This window comes from Scyliorhinus canicula, chromosome 4 (assembly GCF_902713615.1).
Source record: "Scyliorhinus canicula chromosome 4, sScyCan1.1, whole genome shotgun sequence".
Classification (NCBI taxonomy): Eukaryota; Metazoa; Chordata; class Chondrichthyes; order Carcharhiniformes; family Scyliorhinidae; genus Scyliorhinus; species Scyliorhinus canicula.
Genome location: NC_052149.1, coordinates 129,768,064 through 129,793,257, shown reverse-complemented (window position 1 = coordinate 129,793,257; position 25,194 = coordinate 129,768,064). Strand labels below are relative to the sequence as shown.

Sequence of the window (25,194 nt, the reverse complement as noted above, 5' to 3'; positions counted from 1 at the left end):
ACTCTATTTGCCAATGACTTTCCGTGACCCCTTTTAGCCTCCTGACACTTCACTTAAGTTCCTTCCTCCTTTTCTTGTATTCCACACAGGTTTCGTCTGTTCCGAGCCTTCTAGCCCTGACAAATGCCTCCTTTTTCTTTTTGAGAAGGCTACAATATCATTCGTTATCCAAGGATCGCAAATTTTGCGATATTTATCCGTCTTCCTCACACGTACATGCTGGTCCTGAATTCCTTTCAACTGACATTTGAAAGCCTCCCACATGTCAGATGTTGATTTACCCTCAAACATCCACCCCCAATCTATGTTCTTCAGTTCCCGCCTAATATTGTTATAATTAGCCTTCCCCCAATTTATCGTTGGTCTTCGAATTCCAGATTTATATGGATTCCAAATTTCACCCTCTGCAGCAATGGGATTTGAACCCAGGTCCCCGAATCTTGCCCTGGTTCTCTGGATTGCTAGTCCAGTGACAATACCATTGTGCCACCACCTCCTACAGTGGAACCCTGTGGACATCCTGCCTCAGGTAGCTGGTTGAGGTTTCTCCAGAGCTGCTCCTAGAACAGTGACCCGGGAGTCAACATCACAAAGGATGTATGTCGATGAGGGGGCCATTGCACCTTCCCAATGGATAAACAAGGGGAAGCTGCCTGGAGTCAATTGGACAGCACAGTTGCATAGTGGTTAGTACAATGGCTTCACAACGCCAGGGCCCCAGGTTCGATTCCTGGCTTGGGTCACTGTCTGTGCAGAGTCTGCACGTTCCCCACATGTCTGTGTGGGTTTCCTCCGGGTGCTCCGATTTCCTCCCACAGTCCAAAGATGTGCAGGGTTAAATGGATTGGCCGTGATAAATTGCCCCTTAGTGTCCAAAAAAAAAGGTTAGGAGGGGTTACTGGGATTGGGTGGAAGTGTGGGGATGGGCTGGAGGTGTGGGGCTTAGGTGGGGTGCTCTTTCCAAGGGCTGGTGCAGACTCGATGGGCCGAATGGCCTCCTTCTGCACTGTAAATTCTGTGTGAAATTTTGCACGTTCACCCGAGGTCCACTCTTATCCTTGTCCACCAGCACTTTAAAACTTACCGAATTTTGGTCACAGTTCCCGAAATGCTCCCCTACTGAAACTTCTACCTGGCTGTGCTCATTCCCCAATACCAGGTCCAGTACAGCCCCTTCCCTTGTTGGACTATCTACATATTGTTTTCAGAAGCCCTCCTGGATGCTCCTTACAAACTCTGCCCCGTCCAAGCCCCTAGCAGTAAGTGAGTCCAAGTCAATATTGGGGAAGTTAAAGTCTCCCATCACAACAACCCTGTTGCTTTTACTCCTTTCCAAAATCTGTCTATCTAACTGCTCCTCTATCTCCCGCTGGCTGTTGGGAGGCTTGTAGTAAGTACTAATCCAAGCTCTAAGTTCATCTGCCTTACCTGTTGTACTTCTTGCATTCAAACATATGCACTTCAGGCCACCAGTCCAGCTGTGTTCAGCAACATCTCCCTGCCTGCTCTTCCTCAGAGACATAGTGGCCCTATTTCCTAGATGTCCCTCAATTTTTTCACCTTCTGACCTATTGCTCTGGTACCCACCCCCCTGCCATACTAGTTTAAAGTGCAGAAAAAGACCATTTGGCCCATCGCGTCTGCACCGGCCCTTGGAAATCCATGCTACTTAACCTACACCTCCACCCAACCTTTTTGGACACTAAGGGGAATTTATCATGGCCAATCAACCTAACCTGCACATCTTTGGACTGTGGGAGGAACAGAGCACCCAGGGGAAACCCATGCAGACATGGGGAGAACGTGCAGACTCCCACAGTGACACAAGCCGGGATTCGAACCTGGGACCCTGGAATACTGTTGTGAAGCAACAGTGCTAACCACTGTACTACCATTCCACCCAAGGGATGGAACAAAAATTGGAAAATTGAGTTAGGATACACATCAGGAAAGGGCAGCATGGTAGCGCAATGGTTAGCATTGCTGCCTCACAGCGCCGATGTTCCAGCTTCGATCCCGGCTCGGGTCACTGTCCGTGTGGAGTTTGCACATTCTCCCCGTGTTTGCATGGGTTTCGCCCCCACAACCCAAAGATGTGCAGTCTCGGTGGATTGGCCATTCTAAATTGCCCCTTAATTGGAAAAAATGAATTGGGTACTCTAAATTTATTTTAATAAAGGATACACATCAGAAATGATCTGATGGAATGGAAGATCAAACTGAAGCGCTGAATGGCCTCCTACCTGTAACTATGTCTTGTTGTTTGGAGGCCGTGGGCAGGGATAAGTCAACATGTGAGATGGTGGGATGTGTCTGCATATTGACCTGGTGAGATTTCTGGGATCAGGAAGAGTATGAGGGTGTCTTGGAGGAGAGGAGAAGGAACGGACAAGCGTACAGACTGCTGACATTTGAGATCGGAACCGTGCTTGCAGGGAGGAAATCACAATCCCTCCAGGCAGTGTTTGCAGAAGGTGTTATACAGAGGGAGTAGGGGGATGTGCTGGTGGCGTGGTCAGAGTGCCACTACCATAAGCGATTAATACCCTAATCATCATCAACATTAAGTAAAGGTTCAACTCAATGGCTTCACTTAGTGCTGATCTTTGAATAAATCATTTCATGATGATAAGAGCAATACTGTATAAATAAAGCTGGAGGCACAGCAGCACTGATGAGCCAGTATTGAAGGGACTCCCAAGGAACACCTCTCAAACTGTGCAGAGATGGGCAGGGTAAGGAGGTTGTTGCCACTTGCCACTTAGATTCCAGTCTAATTCACTGCCAGGTACATTATTTTGGTTAATGTACGAGCCTCTCTGTCTTGTGTATAGGAAGAGCATTTTACAGAGAGCTTGATTCATCCAATTGGAAACAAAGTCCCGTAGTGAGCACGTTCATAGAATCATAAATTTACAGTGCAGTAGGAGGCCATTCAGCCCATCAAGTCTGTACCGGCTCTTGGATAGAGCACCCGACTTAAGCCCATGTCCCCACACTATTGCAGTAACCCTGCCTAACATTTTTGGACACTTTTCCTTCCTCTGGGAGGAAACCAGAGCACCTGGAGGAAACCCACGTAGAGGGTGTTTCCCGGCGCTCGCAGCAACCTGCGTTGTATAAGGGGGTCTCAGTGGGGAATACATGGCCGAGGCCGCAGAGCCCCATGTTGTACACTGGGGGGCTCCGCTCGCTTTACTCCCCAGTGTAGTGAGAGAAAATGGCACCCAGATATCTGAGGCCCCAGAAGTGACCCTCCTTCCAGCCCGAACGCACCACAAATGCAGGGCACCCATGGCCCGATTGCGCACACGGAAAAGCTGCCAACCTGGCACCATGGCACCACCCTGCCCAAAGGGCATGCAGGTGGGGGCCCCTGGGATACCCCTACGAGTGCCGTGCTGTCAGGTCATCGTTTGCGGGAAGCTGTGCTGAACAGCGCTCACCCGAGATGAAGCGGTAAATCCCAAAGCGTTAGGTACCTCGGGAATCTGCATGCTAGAGTCAGACTAACTGTTTTGCTCCAATATGCAGATTTACCAAAAATGATTCCACTCACAATGGGCGGGATTTACATCGCAACGTCTCACGAGATCCAATGCGTTGGATTTCACGAGGCATTGCGAGCCGGTTAGATCCCGGGAGCGTGGTCTCCGGGCTTTTATCGGCCACTTTGCACTGTCGTGAGCTGCTTTTCAGGCACAGCGTGGCCATTGGATCACGCCCAGAATGTAAAATGGCCTGCTGATTTACCCAATAGGAATTTAGACCCCAGTGGTACTCATTACATTGAAATGGGAGAAAGACTCGGCAGTTAGATCCAAGGAATCCCTACAATGCAGAAGTGGGCCATTTTGCCCATTGAGCCTGCACCGACACTCTGAAAGCGCACTCTACCTAGGGCCTATCCCTTACCCTATTCCCATATCCCCACCTAATCTACATATCTTTGCAAACTAAGGGGCAATATAGCATGACCAATCCATCTAACCTGCACATCTTTGGACTCTGGGAGGAAATCCGCGCACCCAGAGGAAACCTGCGCAGATATGGGGAGAAGGTGCAGACTCCCCACACAGTCCCCAAGGATGGAAACAAATCCACCACCGTGAAGCTGTGAGGCAGCTGTGCCGCAGTTTAATTTCTAGTTATTTTTTTAAATTTCCAGTTTTTAAAAAATATTTTTATTCAACCCAGGGCAGACATAAACACAGACTCAATGAAAAACATAACAATTTCCATCATTTGGCATTTTCTCCCCTTTTTCTTTTTTAAAACCCCTCCCCTCCCGCTTTCAACGAACAGGTCCTCAACAGGGGCACGTGCAGCCTCCACCCCGAAGGGCGAACCTAATCGTCTCCTGCTAAAGGAATTCTGCAATATCTCCCAACCATGTTGACACCCTTGATAGCTCCAACCTCCAGTCCAGTAGTATTCGTCACCGGAAGATCAGCATGGCAACAGCCACTACATTAGCTCCCCTTCCCTCCAACAGCTCTGGCAGTTGTGACACCCCAAAGATCACCACTAGAGGGTCCGGTGATATCTCCAACTTTGATAATGTTTCAAATATCGATGTCCACCAATCGTGGACATGACCAAAACCTGTATACATGACTTGCCGCCCCTCCTCCATACCTCACCTACCTATCTTCTACCTCTGCAAAGAACCCACTCATTGAGCTGCGTCATATCGGCCCCACGCACCACCTTGAACTACACCAAGCTCATCCAGGCACATCACGGTGCATAATCTCACTGCACACCCCCCATCCCAACTTCATGCCAGCTCCTCCTCCCACTTCCGCTTTACATCCACGATTGGCACTTTCCCAGGCCCACCAGCCACCCATAAATATCCACGGTTTTCCCATATTCCAGCTCATCTGCCAATAACAACCTGTCTAATAGGGAGTACACCCGATGCACATGGGAGAAGTGTGAAAACTCCCTCCTTCCTGGGTGTCGAAACCTCCAACGATCCACCTCACCCCATTTGAGCCATAAACACCCTTAGTTCCTTCGCCATTCCTGACCTAACCCGTGTTCTTGGGCTCGATCGGTCCAATCACACAGTTAAAATCGCCGGCCATTATTAATTTATGCGAGTCTAGATCTGGGATGTCTGCCATCATCTGCTGAACAAATTCCCCGTCGTCCCAATTAGATGCATATACGTTTACTAGCACTAGTGCGGTCCCCTCCAACAGCCCACTGACTATTACAAACCGGCCCCCCAGATCCCGCACCTTCCTCGCCATATTTTTGTTATGCTCTTGATGTAGCATAAGCTGATTCCTTGATGTGCACTCTGACAAAGGAAGGTTCAGACTTGGAGATAGCTTTAACACATTTATTGAACTGTTAACGATTCTCCTACTTGGATTCGACTCTCCTGTTAATCCTGCTGTAGCTACTCAGACTGACAAACCATTCTGCTACAATCCACGTGGCGGGTGTGATGTGTTTCAAATCAACCCTGTGTACTCACTGAGTGGCTCCACTGGAAAGAGAAAAATCATGTGTGCTGTGTCCTTATATATGGGTTGGCGTAATGCCCTCCTGTGGTAGTGTCACTTCTGTGTGTATCATGAATGACCATTCGTCGTGTCCTATCTTACTGGCCTATTGGTTGAATGTCCATGTGTCATGTCTCTGGTGCTCCCTCTAGTGTCTATCTAGTCTACGTGTATTTAATTAACCCCATGTGTATTTACAGTGATGCATATCACCACAGCCATCACAAATGTTACTCTCTTACTAAATAGGATAGCAACCTCTTTCAACTTGGAGTAAAATCCTGAACGGAATGTCTGACCCACCCACCCCTTTCACAACCTCACCTGGTCCTTAATCTGCAATTGCGTCTCCTAAAGAAACACCACCGCCGCCTTCAAACTTTTCAAATACGCTTTCCCAGCCCATTCAACCCCTGCACATTCCAAGTCACTATCCTCACCCCCCCCCACTATTTATATCCGCCATCGCAAAACCATCTCCGCCCCCATTTACTTTTCTTGTCCAAGCCTTTCAAAATGGCTGCTCACTCTCTCCCCCCCCCCCCCCCAGTCCTGCCTTCGCCCAATAAGCTATCCGCTCCACTTGCGACACCAGCACCATCCTCCCTCCCGTTCCTCCCCCAGCCCCCGACCAATCCTACCGCACTCCCTCACGCCCACGTCTAGTTCCCGTCGCAGCCCACGCCCCCACACTGCTTCTGTTCACCAGCATCCTTGCTGGCGTGGCAACACCCACCTGAAGACCGAAACAAAGGCCCATATTGCCCCACATTGCCTACCCACCTCCAACCTTCGGAGGAGTCGCGGCCCCAACCCACCCCCACGGCAACCTAGATCGTTCCATCTCCCCAGCTAACAGGAGAGAGACACCCAGGATTCTCACCCACCCCTTCCTCAACCATTGAAAATACCAACAAGGCAACCATGTGGAAATAGAACAAAACATTGGTAAACATTATACATCTCAAAACACCCAAACATCAGAAAAACATCCCATCAACCCTCCTCCAAACCATGCTCTTTGATAAAGCCATGTGCCTCTTCAGGCAACTAAATAAGACTCCTTCCCCATAAAAGTCACCCAAAGTTTGACGGGTTACAGCAAGCCAAACCAAATCATAATTCGGAAGAGTACCACCTTGCCCCAATTAAAGCCAGCCCGTCGCTTGGCCAGGTCGGCGCCAATGTTTTGATATATTTGGGTCCACTGGCCCTCCCACATAGTCTCTGGTCATCCTCGTCCACCTCTAAACTTACTCCTTCACCTGGATTCGGTCATTCTCACCATCACCGCCCTTAGTGGCTCACCTGCTCTCGGCCTCTACCTTAACGATCAATGTGCTAAATTCACCTCCGGGGCCTTCTCACAGAACCCCTCATCCACGTGCTTTGCCAACATCTTTGACACATAGGCCTTGACACTCGGTACCTCCACCCTCCATTCCCTCCGGCAGGCCCATAATGCATAGATTCTTCTGCTGCCTGAAACAATTCTCCTGATCATCCACCTTTACTTTCAACTCCTTGCAGATTACTTCCAGCATCACCACCTCTATCTCCAACTCAAAAATTTGATCACTATGATCTGTGACCGCCTTTTCCACCTCTTGGATTGTTGCACCTTGCGACTCCAGGCGCTTCTCCAAGCACTCCATGGCACCACAAAGATGGGCTCCCTCTATCGCCATCAACCAGTCCTCTTGCATCTCTGGCCGATGCTGCCAAAGTTCTCCTTTAATCAGCCCCACCAATTGCTCCACTAGCAATGGGGTGAGCAATGGCGACACCTCTGCCCTGCCTACTGCAACTGCGCCACGCAGACTCTCCATCTCCAACACCATCGCCTTATTCAATCTGTCAGGTGCAGTAACCGCTGACAATCCACCTTGGAGGAGAATTCAATTAACACCAATACTCCACAAATTGTCTGACCAAAGAGCCCATTAATCGGGCAGGAAGGGCAAAAACCGAAACCTTCAAGCAGCCTGCATGCGACCGATCAGCACATATCCACCACCGGAAGTCAACTTCCAGTTATGTATTTTACAATTTTATAATGTTTCGCTATTTACAGAAACTGAAATATCTTTATCATCATGTAAAAGTGGCTGAGCTACCACACCAGAGCAGTGAGTTCTCCACCTATGATAGTCAAAGTCACGGTTTCAACTTTCAACTCTTTCCTTTCTGCTTACAGGCTCCTGGCGACGGCTGCAACACACTTCAATCTGCGGACCCTGAGAGCAGTCCGTGTGCTGAGACCACTAAAGCTGGTGTCAGGAATTCCCAGTGAGTTCACCGTTGACGTTCAGCAGGGTCATGGGGAGGACATTTTAATAACTTGGTCATCAGTGGGTAGCGGGATTACTGAAGGGTTTGGGCACTGACAGAGAGAGCATTTTGCCCCCATCAAACACTCTGAAAGCAGGTACAGCACACAGATACAGAGTAAGGCTCCCTTTACACTGTCGCAATCAAACAACTCCCAGGACAGGTACAGGATAGGGTTAGATACAGAGTAAAGTTCCCTTTACATTGTCCCGGTCAAACATTCCCAAGACTGGTACAGCATGGGGTTAGGTACAGAGAAAAGCTTCCTGTACACTGTACTCATCCTTAGGAGCAGATTTAACTCAGTGGGCTAGACAGCTGGTTTGCAATGAAGAACAAGGCCAGCAGCATGGGTTCAATTCCTGTACCAGCTGACCCAAACAGGCATCAGAATTTGGTGACTAGGGGCTTTTCACAGTAACTTCATACTTGTGACAATAAAAGATTATTATTATCACAGCAGCACAGTGGTTAACACAGTGGCTTCGCAGCTCCAGGGTCCCAGGTTCGATTCCCCGCTGGGTCACTATCTGTGCGGAGTTTGCACGTTCTCCCCGTGTCTGCCTGGGTTTCCTACAGGTGCTCCGGTGTCCTCCCACAGTCCAAAGACGTGCAGGTTAGGTGGATTGGCCATGTGACCAAAAATGAGCAAAAATGGTTAGGAGGGGTTATTGGGTTACGGGGATAGGGTGGAAGTGAGGGCTTAAATAGGACGGTGCAGACTCGATGGGCACTGTATGTTCTATGTTCTCATCAAACATTCCCAGGACAGGGTGGCACAGTTGCTATCATTGCTGCCTCACAGCGCCAGGGACCCAAGTTCGATTCTGACCTCGGGTGGAGTTTGCACATTCTTCCCCGTGTCTGCATGGGTTTCTTCCCACAGTTCAAAGGTGCGGAGGTTAGGTGGATTGGCCATGCTAAATTGCTCCTTAGGGTGATGTTACAGGGCGAGGGATTGGGCCTCAGTAGGGTGGTCTTTCACAGTGTCGGTGCAGACTTGATGGTCCGAATGACCCCCTTCTGCACTGGAGAGATTCTATGATTCTATAACAGGTACAGCTCGGGGTTAGATAGAGAGTAAAGCTCCCTTTACACTCTCCATCAAACACTCTCAGGGTAGGTGCTGCATGGAGTTAGATACTGAGTAAGGCCCTCTACAAAAAAATTGGCAGTTGCGTAGAACCTTAGTTAGGCCACACTTGGAATATAGTGTTCAGTTCTGGTCTCCACACTAGCAGAATGATGTGGAGGCTTTGGAGATGGTACAAAAGAGGTTTACCAGGATGTTGCCTGATATGGAGGGCATTAGCTATAAGAAGAGGTTGGATAAACTTGGTTTGTTCTCACTGGAATGACATAGGTTGAGGGGAGACTGGATAGAAGTCTACAAAATTATGAGGGGCATGCATGTACAGAGTGGATAATCAGAAGCTTTTTCCCAGGGTGGAAGAGTCAATTACTAGGGGACATAGGTTTAAGGTGCCAGGGGCAAAGTAAAGAAGAGATGTGCGAGGGAAGAATTTTTACTCAGAGGGTAGTGGGTGCCTGGAACTCGCTGCCGGAGGAGGTGGTGGAAGCAGGTACGATAATGATACGATAAAGGACGTCTTGACAAATACATGAATAGGCTGGGAATAAAGGGATCTGGACCCTGGAAGTGTATAAAGTTTTAGGTGAGATGGGCAGCATGGTTGGTGCAGGCTTGAAGGGCCAAAGGGCGTGTTCCTGTGTTGCACTTTTCTTTGTACACTGGCCCCATCAAACACTCCCGGGACAAGTACAGTATGGTGTCACAAGCATCTTAGCCAACAGGACATAGCCGCCACTCCTGGTGTTCTTCTCAGTGGCAATTGAACGGGGACAGCAGATACCCTCAGGAATTTGGGGTTTAATCTATCCTCAGGGATGTTCAGGGAAGCTGAAGATAATGTCTCATCCAAAAGATGGCACGGCAGCATTGTGGATAGCACAAATGCTTCACAGCTCCAGGGTCCCAGGTTCGATTCCGGCTTGGGTCACTGTGTGTGCGGAGTCTGCACATCCTCCCCGTGTGTGCGTGGATGTCCTCCGGGTGCTCCGGTTTCCTCCCACAGCCCAAAGACGTGCAGGTTAGATGGATTGGCCATGATAAATTGCCCTTAGTGTCCATAATTGCCCTTAGAGTTGGGTGGGGTTACTGGGTTATGGGGATAGGATGGAGGTGTTGACCTTGAGTAGGATGCTCTTTCCAAGAGCCGGTGCAGACTCGATGGGCCGAATGGCCTCCTTCTGCACTGTAAATTCTATGATTACATTATTCCCTCAGTTTTGCACTGAGAGGATCCGCCTGCAATAAGTGCTCATATCTGTGCAATGAGTCTTGAAACCTGTGACTCAGGGGCGACTCAGAGAGCCATGCTGACAACCCTAGGAACAGGAGGAGACCATTCAGTCAATCAAACCCTTTCTTACATTCCTTCTGAGCATGGCTGATCTGTAGTCCAACGCCATACCTTTGCCCCATATCTCGCCTATCAAAAATCTATCCATCTCAGAATTACAGTTACCGGTGGAATACCATTAATTACATTTATGGAGAGAATTCCAAACGTCTGCCACCATTTCTCATAGAATCATAGACATGGACCCAGCAGTGCAGAAGGAGGCCAATTGGCCCATCTGGTCTGCACAAGCCCTTTGAAAGAGCACCCTACCCAGGCCCATACCCCTGTCCTATTAACCCCACCTAACCTTCTGGTCACAAAGGGGCAATTTTGTGTGGCCAATCCACCTAACCTGCACACCTTTGGACTGTGGGAGGAAACAGGAGCACCCAGAGGAAACCCATGCAGATACGGGGGGAACGTGCAAACACCACACAGTCACCCAAGGCTGGAATTGGACCCGGGTCCCTGGCACAGTGAACCAGCAGTGCTAACCATTGTGCCACTGTGCGTGCAAAAGTTTTTCCTAATTTCGTTCCTGAAAGACCCTGTGCGGGATTCTCCGATAATGGGGCTAAGTGTTGACGTCATCGTAAACACCGGAGCATTTTACAACAGCATCATCTGGCCTCTAGGAGCAGCAATCTTGCACCGCACCGGGGATCAGCAAGGCACTGGAGCGCTTCACACAGCTCCAGCTGCCGATACGGGCACCAGCGCGGGTGGCACGGGTCCAGGTATGCGCGCCACTGCCAGCGCGGGTCCGTGCATGCACGTGAGTTGCCTTCTCCACGCCGGCCCCTGGGCAACAGGGCAGAGCCCGACAGGGGCCCGGCGTGGAGGAACATAGGCCCTCCCTCTGGATTAGTCCGCCCGCCGATCGTTAAGCCCCGATTGCTGACCTGGCCACCATGGAGGCCACCCCCCCACCCAAGTCAGATCCCCCCTCCCCCATACCAGGATGGCCCCCCCAGCCAGAACGCCGAGGTCCCACAAGCGAATGATGCCAGCGGAACTCGGCCGAACCCGGCAGACATTCGGTCTGTCAAGCGTGAGAATCGCCCGGGGGGGGGGGGGGGCTGTCACGTTGAGCGTCCCCCGACTGGCGCCGCAGCGACCGCGCCGCGCCATTGCCGCCGATTCTCCAGTCGCTGGAGAATCAGCAGCCCGGCGTCAGAGTGGTGTCGCGGATTTGCGCCCCTCCCCTTCGCCGATTGTCTGTCACGAAGCGGGGCTGGAGAATCCCGCCCACTATTCCTGAAAGACCACATCCCAAACCCTCGGTTCCTCTGCCAGCAGAAATAGTTTCCTTCTCTCTACCTAATCTGCCAAACACATAAAAAGATAAGAAATAGGAGCCAGAATAGACACTTTGACCGCTCAAGCATCTCCACATGTCAGTAAGATTATGACTGATCAGATTATGGCCTTAACTCCACTTTCTGCCTATCCCCCATAACTCCTGAGTCTCTTACAGATCAAAAATCTGCTTAATTCAGCCTTGAATATATTCAATGACCAAGTCTCCACTGCTCCCTGGGGAAAACAATTCCAAAGATCAATCACAGAATTTACATTGCAGAAGGAGGACAGTCGGCCCATCAAGTCTACACTGACCCTTGGAAAGAGCACCCTACTTCAGCCCACACCTCCACCCTATCCCCGTAATTGTACTAAAGCTCATATCTCCACCCTAACCGCGTAACCCAGTAACCCCACCTAACCTTTCTGGCACTAAGGGGCAATTTAGCATGGCCAATCCACCTAACCTGCACATCTTTGGACTGGACTCTCTGAGAAAAGAAATTCCTCCTCACCTATTTCTTAAATGGAATCCCCTTTCTTTGAAACCACGCTCCCTAGTTTTAGATTCCCAATGAGGGACAACATTAGAACATAGAACAGTACAGCACAGAACAGGCCCTTCGGCCCTCAATGTTGTGCCGAGCCATGATCACCCCACTTAAACCCACGTAACCCGCATACCCGTAACCCATCAATCCCCCCATTAACCTTACACTACGGGCAATTTAGCATGGCCAATCCACCTAACATTCTCTCAGCATCTCCCTGACAGCAGCCCCCCCCCCCCACCCCCCACAATCTTATGTCTCAATAAGATCACCTCTCATTCTTCTAAACTCCAATGACGATAGGCCCAACCTTTCCTCATAAGACAACCCGTCATCCTAGGATCAGTCTAATAAACCTTCTCTGAACTGTCTCCATTGCAAATATAAATGGAGACCAAATCTGTATATAGTTTACACAGTGCGGACTTATCAGTGCCCTGTACAGTTGTAGCAAGACTTCCTTACTTTATACTTCATTCCCCATACAATAAAGACCAACATTCTACTTAATTACTTCCAATTCCTGTACGCTAATTTTTTGTGATTCATGTGCAAGGACATCCAGAGCCCTCTGTACCACAGCATTCTGCAGTCTTTCTCAATTTAAATAATATTCTCCTTTTCCATTCTTCCTGCCAAAATGGGCACCTCACGGTTTCCACATTATACTCCACATGCCAGTTTTTTCCCCCCCCATTGACTTAATCTATCTGTCACCCTTTGCAGACACTTTGTACCCTCCTCACAACTTGCTTTTCTACCTATCTTTGTCTCATCGGTAAATTTGGTTGTAACACAATTGGTCCCTTCATCCAAGCCATTAATATAGACTGTAAATAGTTGAGGACCCAGCACTAATGCCTGTGGCACTCACAAATTACTGTGTCAACCTGAAAATAAAAACATTTACCCTGACTCTCTGTTTCCTGTTAGTTAACCAATCATCTATCCAACCCCCAACACCACAAGCTCTTATTTCATGTGGCACATTATCAAAAGATTTTTGGAAATCCAAATACACTAAATTTACTGGTTCCCCCTACTTGTTTCATCCTCAAAGAACTTTAATAAATTTCCCAAACACGATTTCCTTTTCACAAAACCATGTTGACACTTCCTGATTCTATTACAATTTTATTAATGTTCTGCTGCTATCTCCTTTATAATGGGCACTGTAATTTCCCTAATGACAGATGAAAGGTTTAGCATTGCCTTTAGTTTCCTGCTTTGTGTCTCGGTCATCTGTTGAATAGTTGTGTTAGGTTTGCAAGTTTCCACTTTGCTGAAACCTTTCCAGAATCCAGGGAATTTTGGAAGATTATCATTAATTCATCTACTACCTCTGCCATCACTTATTTTCAGATCCGAGGATTCAAGCCAGCAGATCCAGGTCAGCCTTTAGTCCCATTAGTTTTTCCATTACTTTGCTGATTTCTAAATCTTGCCCAATCTTCTGGCTGACGAATAATATTACGATCCCAGACCAGACTCCAAAATGGCTAGGATACTAGACAGAAACCCCAATATTTAATTTCAATTTTGTAAGACTGTGAGGAAAGGATACCTTGTTCCAGGAGTGATTACACAAAGAAGGTAGGAATATTAAAATAAACTTCATTATTAACACAGTTTAAAATTATTTAAGATCACACCAGAAAATAGCTTACAATGACCCTTAAACAATACTACTCAGTACAGTGAATACAACACCCTTAACTGCTATCATTATTCCCACTAAACAACAATTTAAAAAATCTCAGCTCTCAATCCACTTTACCTACCAATGGCACACATAAATACTTCCTGTGATCTATTGACACTGCTTTAAAGAAAAGATCGAACACCTGACAAACCCATGCAGAAACCCGGGTTATTTTTCTTCAGAAGATATTTCTCAGCTTGTTTCAGCTCCCCCTTGCTCTCAGCCAAGTCTGTACTGCTTTAAAGACTGTTAATATATATTTTTTTAACAGACAATTTTATTGAGGTATTTTCTGACATTGTAAACAGTAACAATATACATTAGTGCAAATAACAGTACCTCTCTCGCAAATAGACCCGCCTATTCTTCCCCCCTACTCTACACTATTCTACCCCCCCCCCCTCCCCACCCGCTGATGATTAGTTCCCCGCAAAGAAGTCGATGAATGGTTGCCACCTCCGGATGATCCCCGATAGTGATCCTCGTAAAGCGAACTTGATTTTTTTCTAAGTCGAGAAAGCTTCCCATGTCCAATAGCCATACTTCGGTTCTTGGGGGCTTTGAGTCCCTCCAGGCCAACAGTATTCGTTGCCGGGCTATCAGGGAAGCAAAGGCCACAACGTCGGCCTCTATCCCCTCCTGTACTCCCGGGTCTTCCGACACCCCAAAAATCGCCACCTCTGGACTCATCGCCACCCTTGTTTTCAGTACCCGGGATATGACGTCCGCAAATCCCTGCCAGCATCCCTGAGTTTTGGACACGCCCAGAACATGTGGACATGTTTCGCTGGTCCCCCTCACATCTAGCACGCTTGTCCTCCAGCCCAAAGAATTTGCTCATCCGGGCCACCGTCATGTGGGCCCGGTGAACTACCTTGCACTGAATCAGGCCGAGCCTGGCACATGTTGCGGTTGCATTTACCCTTCTCAGAGCGTCTGCCCATACGCCTCCCTCCAACTCCCCATCAAGCTCCTCTTCCCACTTGACTTTCAGTTCCTTGGTCCCTGTGTCCTCCGCTCCCATAAGCTCCTTATAAATATCCGAGACTCTCCCCTCTCCTACCTCACCCCTGGAAACTACCCAGTCCTGGATCCCCCTTGGTTGAAGGCGTGGAAAGGACGGGACCTGTCTACGTACAAAATCCCGCACCTGCAAGTACCGAAAGTCATTCCCCCGCACCAGCCCGAACTTCTCCTCCAGTGCCCTCATGTTCGCAAAGCTCCCTTCCAGGAACAAGTCGCCCATCCTTCTAACCCCCGCCCTCCGCCACGCTCGAAACCCGCCATCCATCTTCCCAGGGACAAATCGGTTGTTGTCACATATTGGGGACCAGACCGACGCTCCCACTTCCCCCGCATGGTTCCTCCATTGGCCCCAAATCCGCAGAGCCGCCACCACTATAGGGCTGGTGGAGTACTTGGCCGGCGGGAGCGGCAGCGGAGCCGTGACCAGGGCTGCCAAGCTGGTGCCCCTGCATGAAGCAGCCTCCACCTGCTCCCAAACTGACCCCGTACCCGCCATCCATTTCCTTATCATGGCTATGTTAGCCGCCCAGTAGTAGTTGCTGAGGTTCGGCAACGCCAGACACCCTCGCTACGGTTCCATTCCAGTATCCTCCTCTTTACCCGCGGGGACTTCCCTGCCCAAACAAATCCCAGGATGATTTTATTGATTCTTTTAAAGAAGGACCGTGGAATAAAAATAGGGAGACACTGAAAAATAAACAGGAATCTCGGGAGGATCGTCATCTTCACCGTCTGTACTCTCTCCGCTAGTGACAGCGCATCCCACCTCCGATACTCGCTCCTCATTTGCTCCACCAGCCTAGACAAGTTCAACTTTTGCATCTTGCCCCAGTCACGCGCCACTTGTATCCCTAAATACCTAAAACTTTCCCCAACCTCAGCCTAAATGGTAGCCCACTCAGCCTATTCTCATGACCCCTCGCCTGCACCACAAACATCTCGCTTTTTGCCATGTTCAACTTGTAGCCTGAAAACCGGCCAAATTCCCCTAGGATTTCCATAATCACGTCCGTCCCTGCCGCTGGATCTGACAAATACAAAAGCAGGTCATCCACGTAGAGCGAGACCTTGTGTTCTATCTCCCCCCTGACCATTCCCTTCCATCCCCTTGCCGCTCTCAGAGCAATTGCCAGCGATTCTATGGCCAACGCAAACAGCAGTGGAGAGAGGGGGCATCCGTGTCTTGTCCCGTGGTGTAGTCTAAAATACTCAGATGTCGTCCTGTTCGTCCTTACACTAGCCTCCGGGGCCTGATATAGCAGTTTAACCCAGTCCACAAAGCCTTCTCCAAACCCAAACCGTCCCAGCACCTCCCATAAATAGTCCCATTCCACCCAGTCAAAAGCCTTTTTGGCATCCATTGCCACCACTACCTCCACCTCTCTGCCCTCCAGGGGCATTATAATCACATTGAGTAGCCTTCTTAGATTGGCTACCAGCCCTTAACAAACCCCGTTTGGTCCTCCACAATCACGTCCGGTACGCAGTCCTCGATTCTGGATGCCAGGATCTTGGCCAGCAGTTTAGCATCCATATTAATCAGGGAGATTGGCCTAAAGGACCCACAAGCTTCCGGATCTTTATCCCGTTTTAATATCAGCGAGATGATGGCTTGCAACATCGTCGGTGGTCGCACTCCATTGTCCCTCGCCTTGTTAAACACCCTAATCAGCAGCGGCCCCCCTATACCCGAGAACGTTTTGTAGAACTCCAGCGGTTCTATGCCCAACGCAAACAGTAGTGAAGAGAGGGGCATCCCTGTCTTGTCCCGCGGTGTAGTCTAAAATACTCCAATGCCGTCCGGCCCCGGGGCTTTACCGGATTACATGGCCTTCAGGCCCCCCATTACTTCCTCAGCTCTAATCGGGGCCCCCAGCCCCTCTACCATCACTCTGCCCACCTTTGGGAAGGTCAGTCCATCTAAGAAGCGCCTCATCCCCTCCGGCCCTGTGGGGGGTTCCGAGGTATACAGCTTGCTGTAAAAGTCTCTGAATACCCTGTTCAATCCTGCCGGGTCTCCAACCCGGTTCCCTGCCCCGTCCACTACCGTCCCTATTTCCCTGGCCGCCTCCCTCTTCCTAAGTTGATGTGCAAGCATTCTGCTGGCTTTCTCCCCATACTCATACACGCGCCCCTGGCCTTTCTGAGCTGCTCTACGGCCTTCCCAGTGGATAGCGCCCCCAGCTCTGCCTGCAGTCTCCGTCGTTTCCTAAGTAGCTCTGCCCTCGGGGATTCCGCATATTCCCTATCCGTCCGCATCATCTCCTTCACCAGTCTGTCCATCTCTGCCCTATCCGTTCTGTCCCTATGGGCTCGGATTGAGATCAGTTCCCCTCTCACCACCGCCTTCAGTGCCTCTGAGAGCACCGCTGCTGAGACTTCCCCTGTATCGTTGACCTGCAGGTAGTCCTGCATGCATTTCCCCACTCTCTCACACACCCTCTCATCTGCCAACAATCCCACCTCTAACCTCCATTGTGGGCGCTGGTAACTTTCTTTGCAGACCTGCAGGTCGACCCAATGTGGCGCATGGTCCAAAATAGTGATCACCGAGTATTCTGTCTCCCCCACCCCCTCCAAAAAGTCCCTACTCATAATAAAGAACTCAATACGAGAATAAACCTTCTGAACACGTGAATAGAACGAGAACTCCTTCCCCGTCGGCCGACTGATTTTCCAGGGGTCTACCCCCATTTGTTCCATGAACCCTGTCAGTTCTCTTGCCATTGCCAGGACCCTGCCCGTTCTGGAGCATGACCGGTCCAGGTCGGGATCGAGGACTGTATTAAAGTCTCCACCCATAATCAACTTGTGCGAATCCAAGTCGGGGATTTTCCCCAGCAGCCTTTTGATGAAATCTACATCATCCCAGTTTGGAGCGTAAACATTCACTAGGACCACCTTCACCCCCTCAAGCTTGCCCCGGACCATGAGAAATCTACCCCCCATCCGCAACTGTCTGTCCGCCTCAAATTTAACCCGTTCGTTAATCATGATCGCGACCCCTCTGGTCTTAGCGTCAAGCCCCGAATGGAAGACCTGGCTAACCAAGCCCTTCCATAATCTAATCTGGTCCGCCACTTTCAAATGTGTCTCCTACAGCAACATTACATCCGCCTTCAGAGCCCGTACGTGCTTGAAGACACGTACCCTCTTGATCGGCCCGTTTAATCCTCTAACATTCCAGGTGATCAACCTGGTTGGAGGACACCCTGCACCCCCCCGCTACGCCGATCAGCCATCCCCTTTCTTGGGCCCACCCCTTGCCCATGTGCCGCGTTTCCCCTTGTCCGCCTCTTGGCAGCTCCCACCCCCGACCTCATCCCTGTTACCTGGTTCAGTTCACTCCCTCGTCAGCAGATCATCATCCCCCCTCCCTCCCCCCCAGCAGCAACCCCTTGTAACCTAACCCTGTCCTATACTGGCTGTATACACACCCCCCACCTCGCTCCCGTTGACAAGCTCAAAGCAGCTAGCCTGGTGGCTCTCAACTCCGGCGCCACCATGTCCCCCACCTATTGTCCCCCCGCTCCCCTCCCCCCCGCCCATCAACACCACCTCCCCAGAACAGCCCTGTTCGAGCAATCGCTCTGGGACCGAAACAGAGAGAAAACAAAGAACAAAGCTCGTTCCCACAATAGTGCAATTCAAACTGTGTAATGAAAATGAAAAAATGAAAATGAAAATGAAAATCGCTTATTGTCACGAGTAGGCTTCAATGAAGTTACTGTGAAAAGCCCCTAGTCGCCACATTCCGGCGCCTGTCCGGGGAGGCTGGTACGGGAATCGAACCGTGCTGCTAGCCTGCTTGGTCTGCTTTAAAAGCCAGCGATTTAGCCTGGTGAGCTAAACCAGCCCCTAATGAGGTGGGCGCTACCCCCCACCCCCCTCCCAACATTCCCAGAAAAAAAGCAAAAAGAACCTGAACAGCCCCCCAGCTACCAATAACTTAAACTTTAACTATAACTTTGGCTTTAACTTTAAAACTTTCTAACAGGCAAACACAAACACAAGAACACCCCCAGTTTTAAGTAAAAGAGCATGCCGAACAACATCGCTAAAACGAAGGGCAATCTGCGATCAAATGCAAACATCCCTTAATACACTCTAACTTGAGTCCATGGGTCCTCAGTTCGGCCCCAGTCCATGCCCCTTAGCGAAGTCCATCGCTTCAAAATAATGTTGCTGTTCCCGGTATGTGACCCAAAGCCGTGCCGGGAAAAGTAGCCCGAACTTGACCTTCTTTTTAAACAGGATCTCTTTAATTTGTCTGTAGGCTGCCCTCCTTCTGGCCACCTCCTGGCTCAGATCCTGGTAGATGCGCAGGACACTGTTGTTCCATGAGCAGCTCTTCGTGCTCTTGGCCCACTGTAGAACCCGCTCCTTGTCCATGAACCTACGGAACCTGACCACCATCGCCCGTTCCCCCCCCCCCTCGTGGCTGCCTCGCCTTCACTCTGTGTGCCCTGTCCAGCTCCAACGGACGCGGGAAGAAATCATCCCCCACCAGCTTCTGCAGCATGTCTGCCACATATACCGTGGCATCCACTCCCTCGGCCCCCTCCGGGAGCCCAATGATTCTCAGATTCTGCCGGAGAGACCTGTTTTCCAAGTCCTCCAGCCTGTCCATCAGCCTTGATTGTTGCTCCTTCAACTTTCTAATTTCCACGTCCGCTACCGTTTGGAAATCCGCCTGCTCTTCCACTGTCTTCTCCAGTGCCTGGACCTTCTTATCCTGAGCGTCCAGCCTCCGGTCCAGTCGCTCCACCGCTTTCTGGAGCGGTTCCAAATTATCCCGCTACAGTGCTGCGAAGCTCTCTTTCATGACCTTCAGCATGTTGTCCAGTGCTGTCTGGACTGTCTGTTCCGTGGTCCGTTCATCGACTATCTTTCCTCCCACTTGAGCTTCCACACCACCTTTGTTCAGCCCCTTCTTCGCCTGTTTTCGCTCCCTTCTGCTCCTTAAGTCCATACAACTCTTTTTGGATTCATATCTAGAGTGCTATTGTTTTTCAATCCAGCGCTCAAAAGTTCAAAAAAGTCGGGGGGAAAGGTCTTAATGTCTGACCGGGGCGAGAGCCACCAAATGCGCGACTTACTCCCTCATAGCCGCCACCGGAAGTCGACTGTTAATATTTTTTAACTAAACTGCAGTAAGAGCAGAACTGCTTCTCTGCTGGCCACAACTTCATTCAACTCAGAACTAAATTGCTTTCTAAAAATGCCTGATACCTTCACTCCACTCAGCAACAACATCACCTTACCAAGCTGAAATGTAATTAAATCCACAAGGAATCCCCTTAGTCAAAACAAATTTCCATTCACCCAAACCTTTTATATTACTTTAATTGCACCGTTGGCACCCAACTGTTCAAACTAGTATTTTTAAAAAACATGACTGCAGCAGTTGTACACACACTAACCCAGGCTTTTACCCTTACTGTAGTAAATACCTATAATACAATATATCTTAAATTCCTACATTCATCACACTAATCTTCTATTAGTATGTCTGTTCGTTCAATTTGATAACATTATTTACTTCCTCCCCATAGGCTTTCTTTCTCAATGCAATATATCCTGAAAAAGAGTTATGAATTATCTTTTTAAATGTCTGTTACTGCTTCTCTATCATCTTTTTAAATCAATTTTACGATTCCACTTTTGCCATATATGTATTCCTCCCAAAGTAATTGTTATTTATCTTTAAATACTAGTTTTAGACCCACATTCCTCTCCCTCAAACAGAATGCAAAATTCCTTCATTTTATGATCACTCATGCCAAGATCCTTTACGGAGAGGTGATTATTTAATCATGTCTTAATACACATCACCAGATCTAACATAACATGTTCCTTAGATGTTTGCAGACAGATTGTTCGAAGAAACTGTCCCTAATATACTTATTAACTCATCCTATTCCAATTTGATCCATCACAGCTATATGCAGACTAAAATTGCCCCTGATTATTGCAGTACCTTTCTTACAAGCCTCTATTATTTTGTGATTAATGTTCTGTTCTACTTTCATGAGGTCTGTTACTTAATCCTACCACTGACGTCTTTCCTTTGCTTTCTCTTAACTCTGCTCAAACTGATTCGACATCTTGATCCTCCATGGCAAGATCATTCTCACTTTTCCAGTGATCTCATCCCTTATCAAGAGAGCTACCCCACACCCTTTACCTTTCTTCCTGCCCTTCTGAAATTTCAAATGCCCTTGAATATTTGGGCTCCAGCCTTGGTCACCCTGTAACCATGTCTCCATAATGGCTATCATATCACACTCATTTATTTCTATCCATGGTATCAATTCATCCATCTTGTTCCAATGCTGAGTGCATTCAGCAAATGGCCTTTAATTCTGTCAATTTACTATTTCCCCCCACTCTGACCTTATTTACTGGTTCCCGCTTATGTATATACATTCCATGCTTTCCTGTCACACTCTAACTTTCAATATCAATATCATTATGATACAATTCCCTCTTCCCCAAAACTGATGCCTGTGGTCCATGAACCATAAATTCAACACCCTGATCTTATTTACCCTGTTGCTTGAGGCTCGGGTAGTAATCCAGAAAGTATTACCTTTGTGGCTCTGCTTTCTAATGTAGCTCCCAGCTATGCATACATCCTTCACAGAATTTCTTTCCTAGACCTACTTGTGTTGTTGGTTGGTACCCGTCTGCACCATGACAATTGAACTGTTGCCCTCCCACTCAAAGTTCCTGTCTAGCCATGAGGAGACGGCCTTATCCCTGTTCCAAAATACCTACAAAAAGTCAATCAGATTATCCCTTGACTTTATAAATTCTGAGGAATACAACCTTTGCAGTCCAGATATGATTCTGGTAAATCTGCACTTCACTCCCTCCAAGGCCAATAAATCCTTCCTATGGTGTGGTGCCCAAAACTGATCACAGTAACTCCAGGTATGTTCCCACCTGGTCTCTGTCGATCCTAAACTTAATTTTGAAGCCCTTATATTTTGGTTCTCTGGATATAAAGGCCAATTGTTCTTCAGTCTATTTGATCAAAATACCAATCAGCAGGTGCAGAGCAGGTGATCAGCTGAACATTTTCAGTCACTTTATTCAAAATCATAAACACTCATAATGTCCAGACACCAAACATTAGTCAAGGGAACTTGATTTCCCCCCTCTCACCTTTCTGAAACAACAGAGTGATGTGTACAATTGTGCAAATAAAGACATTCTTTACAAGCTGAGAGAACTTTGGAAATTCACATTTTGGGCACATCGGCAATATTCTCACTGACTTTCTTCAAAACTCGGATAGACATCTGATCCTGAGGATTTGTCACCCTTTAGGGTCATTATTTTCTCCATCTCTGTCATTTTATTCCTGTTAATTTTGTTGAATCCCTGAGTCTGTATAAGTTTGCTTTTGATGTTGGGCTTGCTAACCTCTTCCTCTACTGTAAATACTGAGATAGAGTAAATAAATATTCAACATATTCACCATTTTTTCATTCACAATATCACTCTGAGCAGATTTTAACTAACCAACATTGCTCCTGACCACCCACTTTTCCAAATATAATCGGGGATGGTTTTTGTGTTGATTTTAATTGTTTGCCAGTTTAAGTCATACTCTCTTTTTATAGCTCTTATCTGTTCAGCTACTCATTCTTGGTCTTTGTATCTTTCTCATTCACCGGGGTCTGTGCTATTTTTTGTAATTTTGTCTGATGATTCTTTTAGTTTTATGTTGTCTCTTACCTCCTTAGTTTTCCATGGCTGTCTTTATGGGTAAGTAGAGCTCTTGTCCCTTAGCGGTATAAACTGGTTCTGTATCACATCAAATTCTTTTTGTGAATACGTCTCACTGATCTTCAGTTATTTTAACCATTAACAGTTTGTTCAGTTTTCTGTGGAATGTCTCTGTCTCAACCAATTGAAGTCAGTCTTACCTAACTCTAGCATTTTAACAGCTGTTTCATGTTTCTCCCTTTCAAACACTGCTTTGAATCAATCATATTATGATATAAATACAAATGTTCATGCATCATTAGGCAAATAACTAAATTTAGCTCATTACTCATTATTCAATCTAATATTACCTGCCCTCTGCTGGTTCTAAGACATTACTGCAAAAAATGACCCAACACACTACAGGGATTCACTCCCTTTCTGACATGTATTAGTCTGGTTTCCCCAATCTGAATGGAAGCTATAATCCCCAGACCTGTACACAACTGACTGACTGACTGATGTACTTTTCAAGTTCTTAGATTTATCTAGAAAGTCTTCACAGCCTGCTCACCACTCATTATATCTTCACTTACCATTGAAGTAATTTAATTCTCAATTACTATGGCCATGCCTCTCACTTGGCCATTTACTCGAACTTTCCTGGAGACATTATGGGCGGGATTCTCCGACCCCCCCACTGGGGGGTGCCGCCCCGCCCCTCCGACGCAGGCTGCCGTATTCTCTGGCACCGGTTTTCGGGCGGGGCGGGGCGGGCAGCGGCAACAGCCCCACCACGCAAATCTCCGGGCCCCAATGGGCAGAGCGGCCGGCGTTTCCAGGCCAGTCCCGCTGGCGTGAAACAGACATGGTCCATTATGGCGGGACCTGGCTTATAGGCCAGCTAGGTGAGTCCTCTAGGAGAGGGGGGGGGCGCGCGGGGGGTATCTGGCTCGGTGGGGGGGGGCCACGGTGGCCTGGCCCGCGATCGGGGCCCATCTGCGGGCGGACCTGTGTGTGGGGGGAATCTTTTCTTCCGCGCTAGCCTCTGTAGGGCTCCTCCATGGCCGGTGTGGAGAAGAACCCCCCTGTGCATGTGCAGGAAACACGGCGGCCTGTCTGCGCAGGCGCAAAACCACGACGGCGGTTCTGCGCATGCGCCAACTCGCGCCGGCCCTTCGACGGCGGTTGGCGCGGTGCCAACCCCTCCAGCACCAGCCTAGCCCCCGGAAGTGCGGAGGATTCCGCACCTTACAGTCCGCCCGATGGCAGAGTGGTTTGCGCCACTCTTGGCGCCGACGTCGGGCCAGTTGTGGGAGAATCCCGTCTGCACAAATCTGGTAGATTCTCTAATAATGGGGCTATGTCCCCACGTGGGCGTAAAAACCGGCGTGGACTACTATAGGCTCCCATGGATCCTGCCCGCCCGCCGATCGGTAGGCCCCGATCGCAGGGCAGGCCACCGTGCCCCCACCCCCCCCCCCCCTCCCCCCACCCCGCGACGGATTCCCCGCCCCCTCCCTCCAGGACGGCCCCTGCACACTCATCTTCCAGGTTCTGCCATGTGGAAACTGAGTAACCCACGTTGGTGGGACTCGGCCAAACTCGTCGGCCCATTGGGGCCCGGAGAATCGCTGCGGGGGCCACTGTCAACGACCCCCGACTGGCACGGCGAGAATCCTGCCGGCGCCTGAGAATCGGCACCAGAGAATGGGGAAGCCAGCATCAGGGCGCGATTCTCGCGTCCCCTCGGGGATTCTTCGACCCAGCGCTGGGTCAGAGAATCCCGGCCATAGTTCCCTGTAGTATCCACCTTGCAGCCATGTCTCAAAAATGACTAACATGTCATACCCTCTGAGTTAAATATTTACCTACAATTTGTTTAATTTGTTTCTTACAATCTGTGGCTATAGGAAGAACGATTCTTTGGGGCACACACCCTAATCTGTGCAACTGCTCTAATGTTTGCACTTATTGACTTTACATCTTTTAGTTTTCACTTTGTCTATGATGCTCAAACCACAAGGGGCCCGATTCTCGGTTGGCGAGATCCTCTGCTTCGCCAGCCTGCAGATTTCCCGACAGCGTGGGGGTGCCCACAACAGGAAACCCCATTGTCTGTCTGGCTGCCAGGACAGAACATCCCACGCTGGATGGGGGCACGCAGCACCGGAAAACGGGTGCGATGGGTCAGAGAATCCAGCCCAATATCTGAATATTGTTCTATTCCCTTCCCTTCCTGAAATACAGGGCAGGATTCTCCGTTGCCCGACGGCGAAATCGTATCCGGCAATCAGCTGGAGAATCCCCGTTTGCGACCGAATTGGGATCAGCGGCATTTTTCAGATGCTCTGCCCCCTGCAAATCGGCTTAATCGAGGAGCACGCCGCATGCCGTTGCACATACCTGGTCAGGAGAGAGCCGTGCTGATGGCAGGGGGGGGAGGGCTGGGGGTACTGTTGGGGGTTGTTCAGGGGGTGGTGAGGGGTGTCCAGGGTGACACTATTTCGCCGGCTGGTTCCATGCGCGGCCGGCGCCATGTTGTATGGCGCGACCGCTGCAGATCGTCGCCCTGCGCATGCATGGCCACGGATTCTCTGTCCGTTTATGTCAGGAACCCC

At 49.2% G+C, this 25,194-nt stretch overlaps 1 protein-coding gene across 1 annotated transcript in view; it reads left to right on the top strand.

The window, feature by feature from the left end:
- Window positions 1-25,194, top strand: part of LOC119964246 (probable voltage-dependent R-type calcium channel subunit alpha-1E) — a 1,062,240-nt gene that overhangs the window by 511,578 nt on the left and 525,468 nt on the right. The window contains exon 5 of the mRNA XM_038793526.1: window positions 7,717-7,808. Coding sequence (XP_038649454.1) covers window positions 7,717-7,808 — 92 coding nt within the window. The remainder of the gene's footprint in view (window positions 1-7,716; window positions 7,809-25,194) is intronic.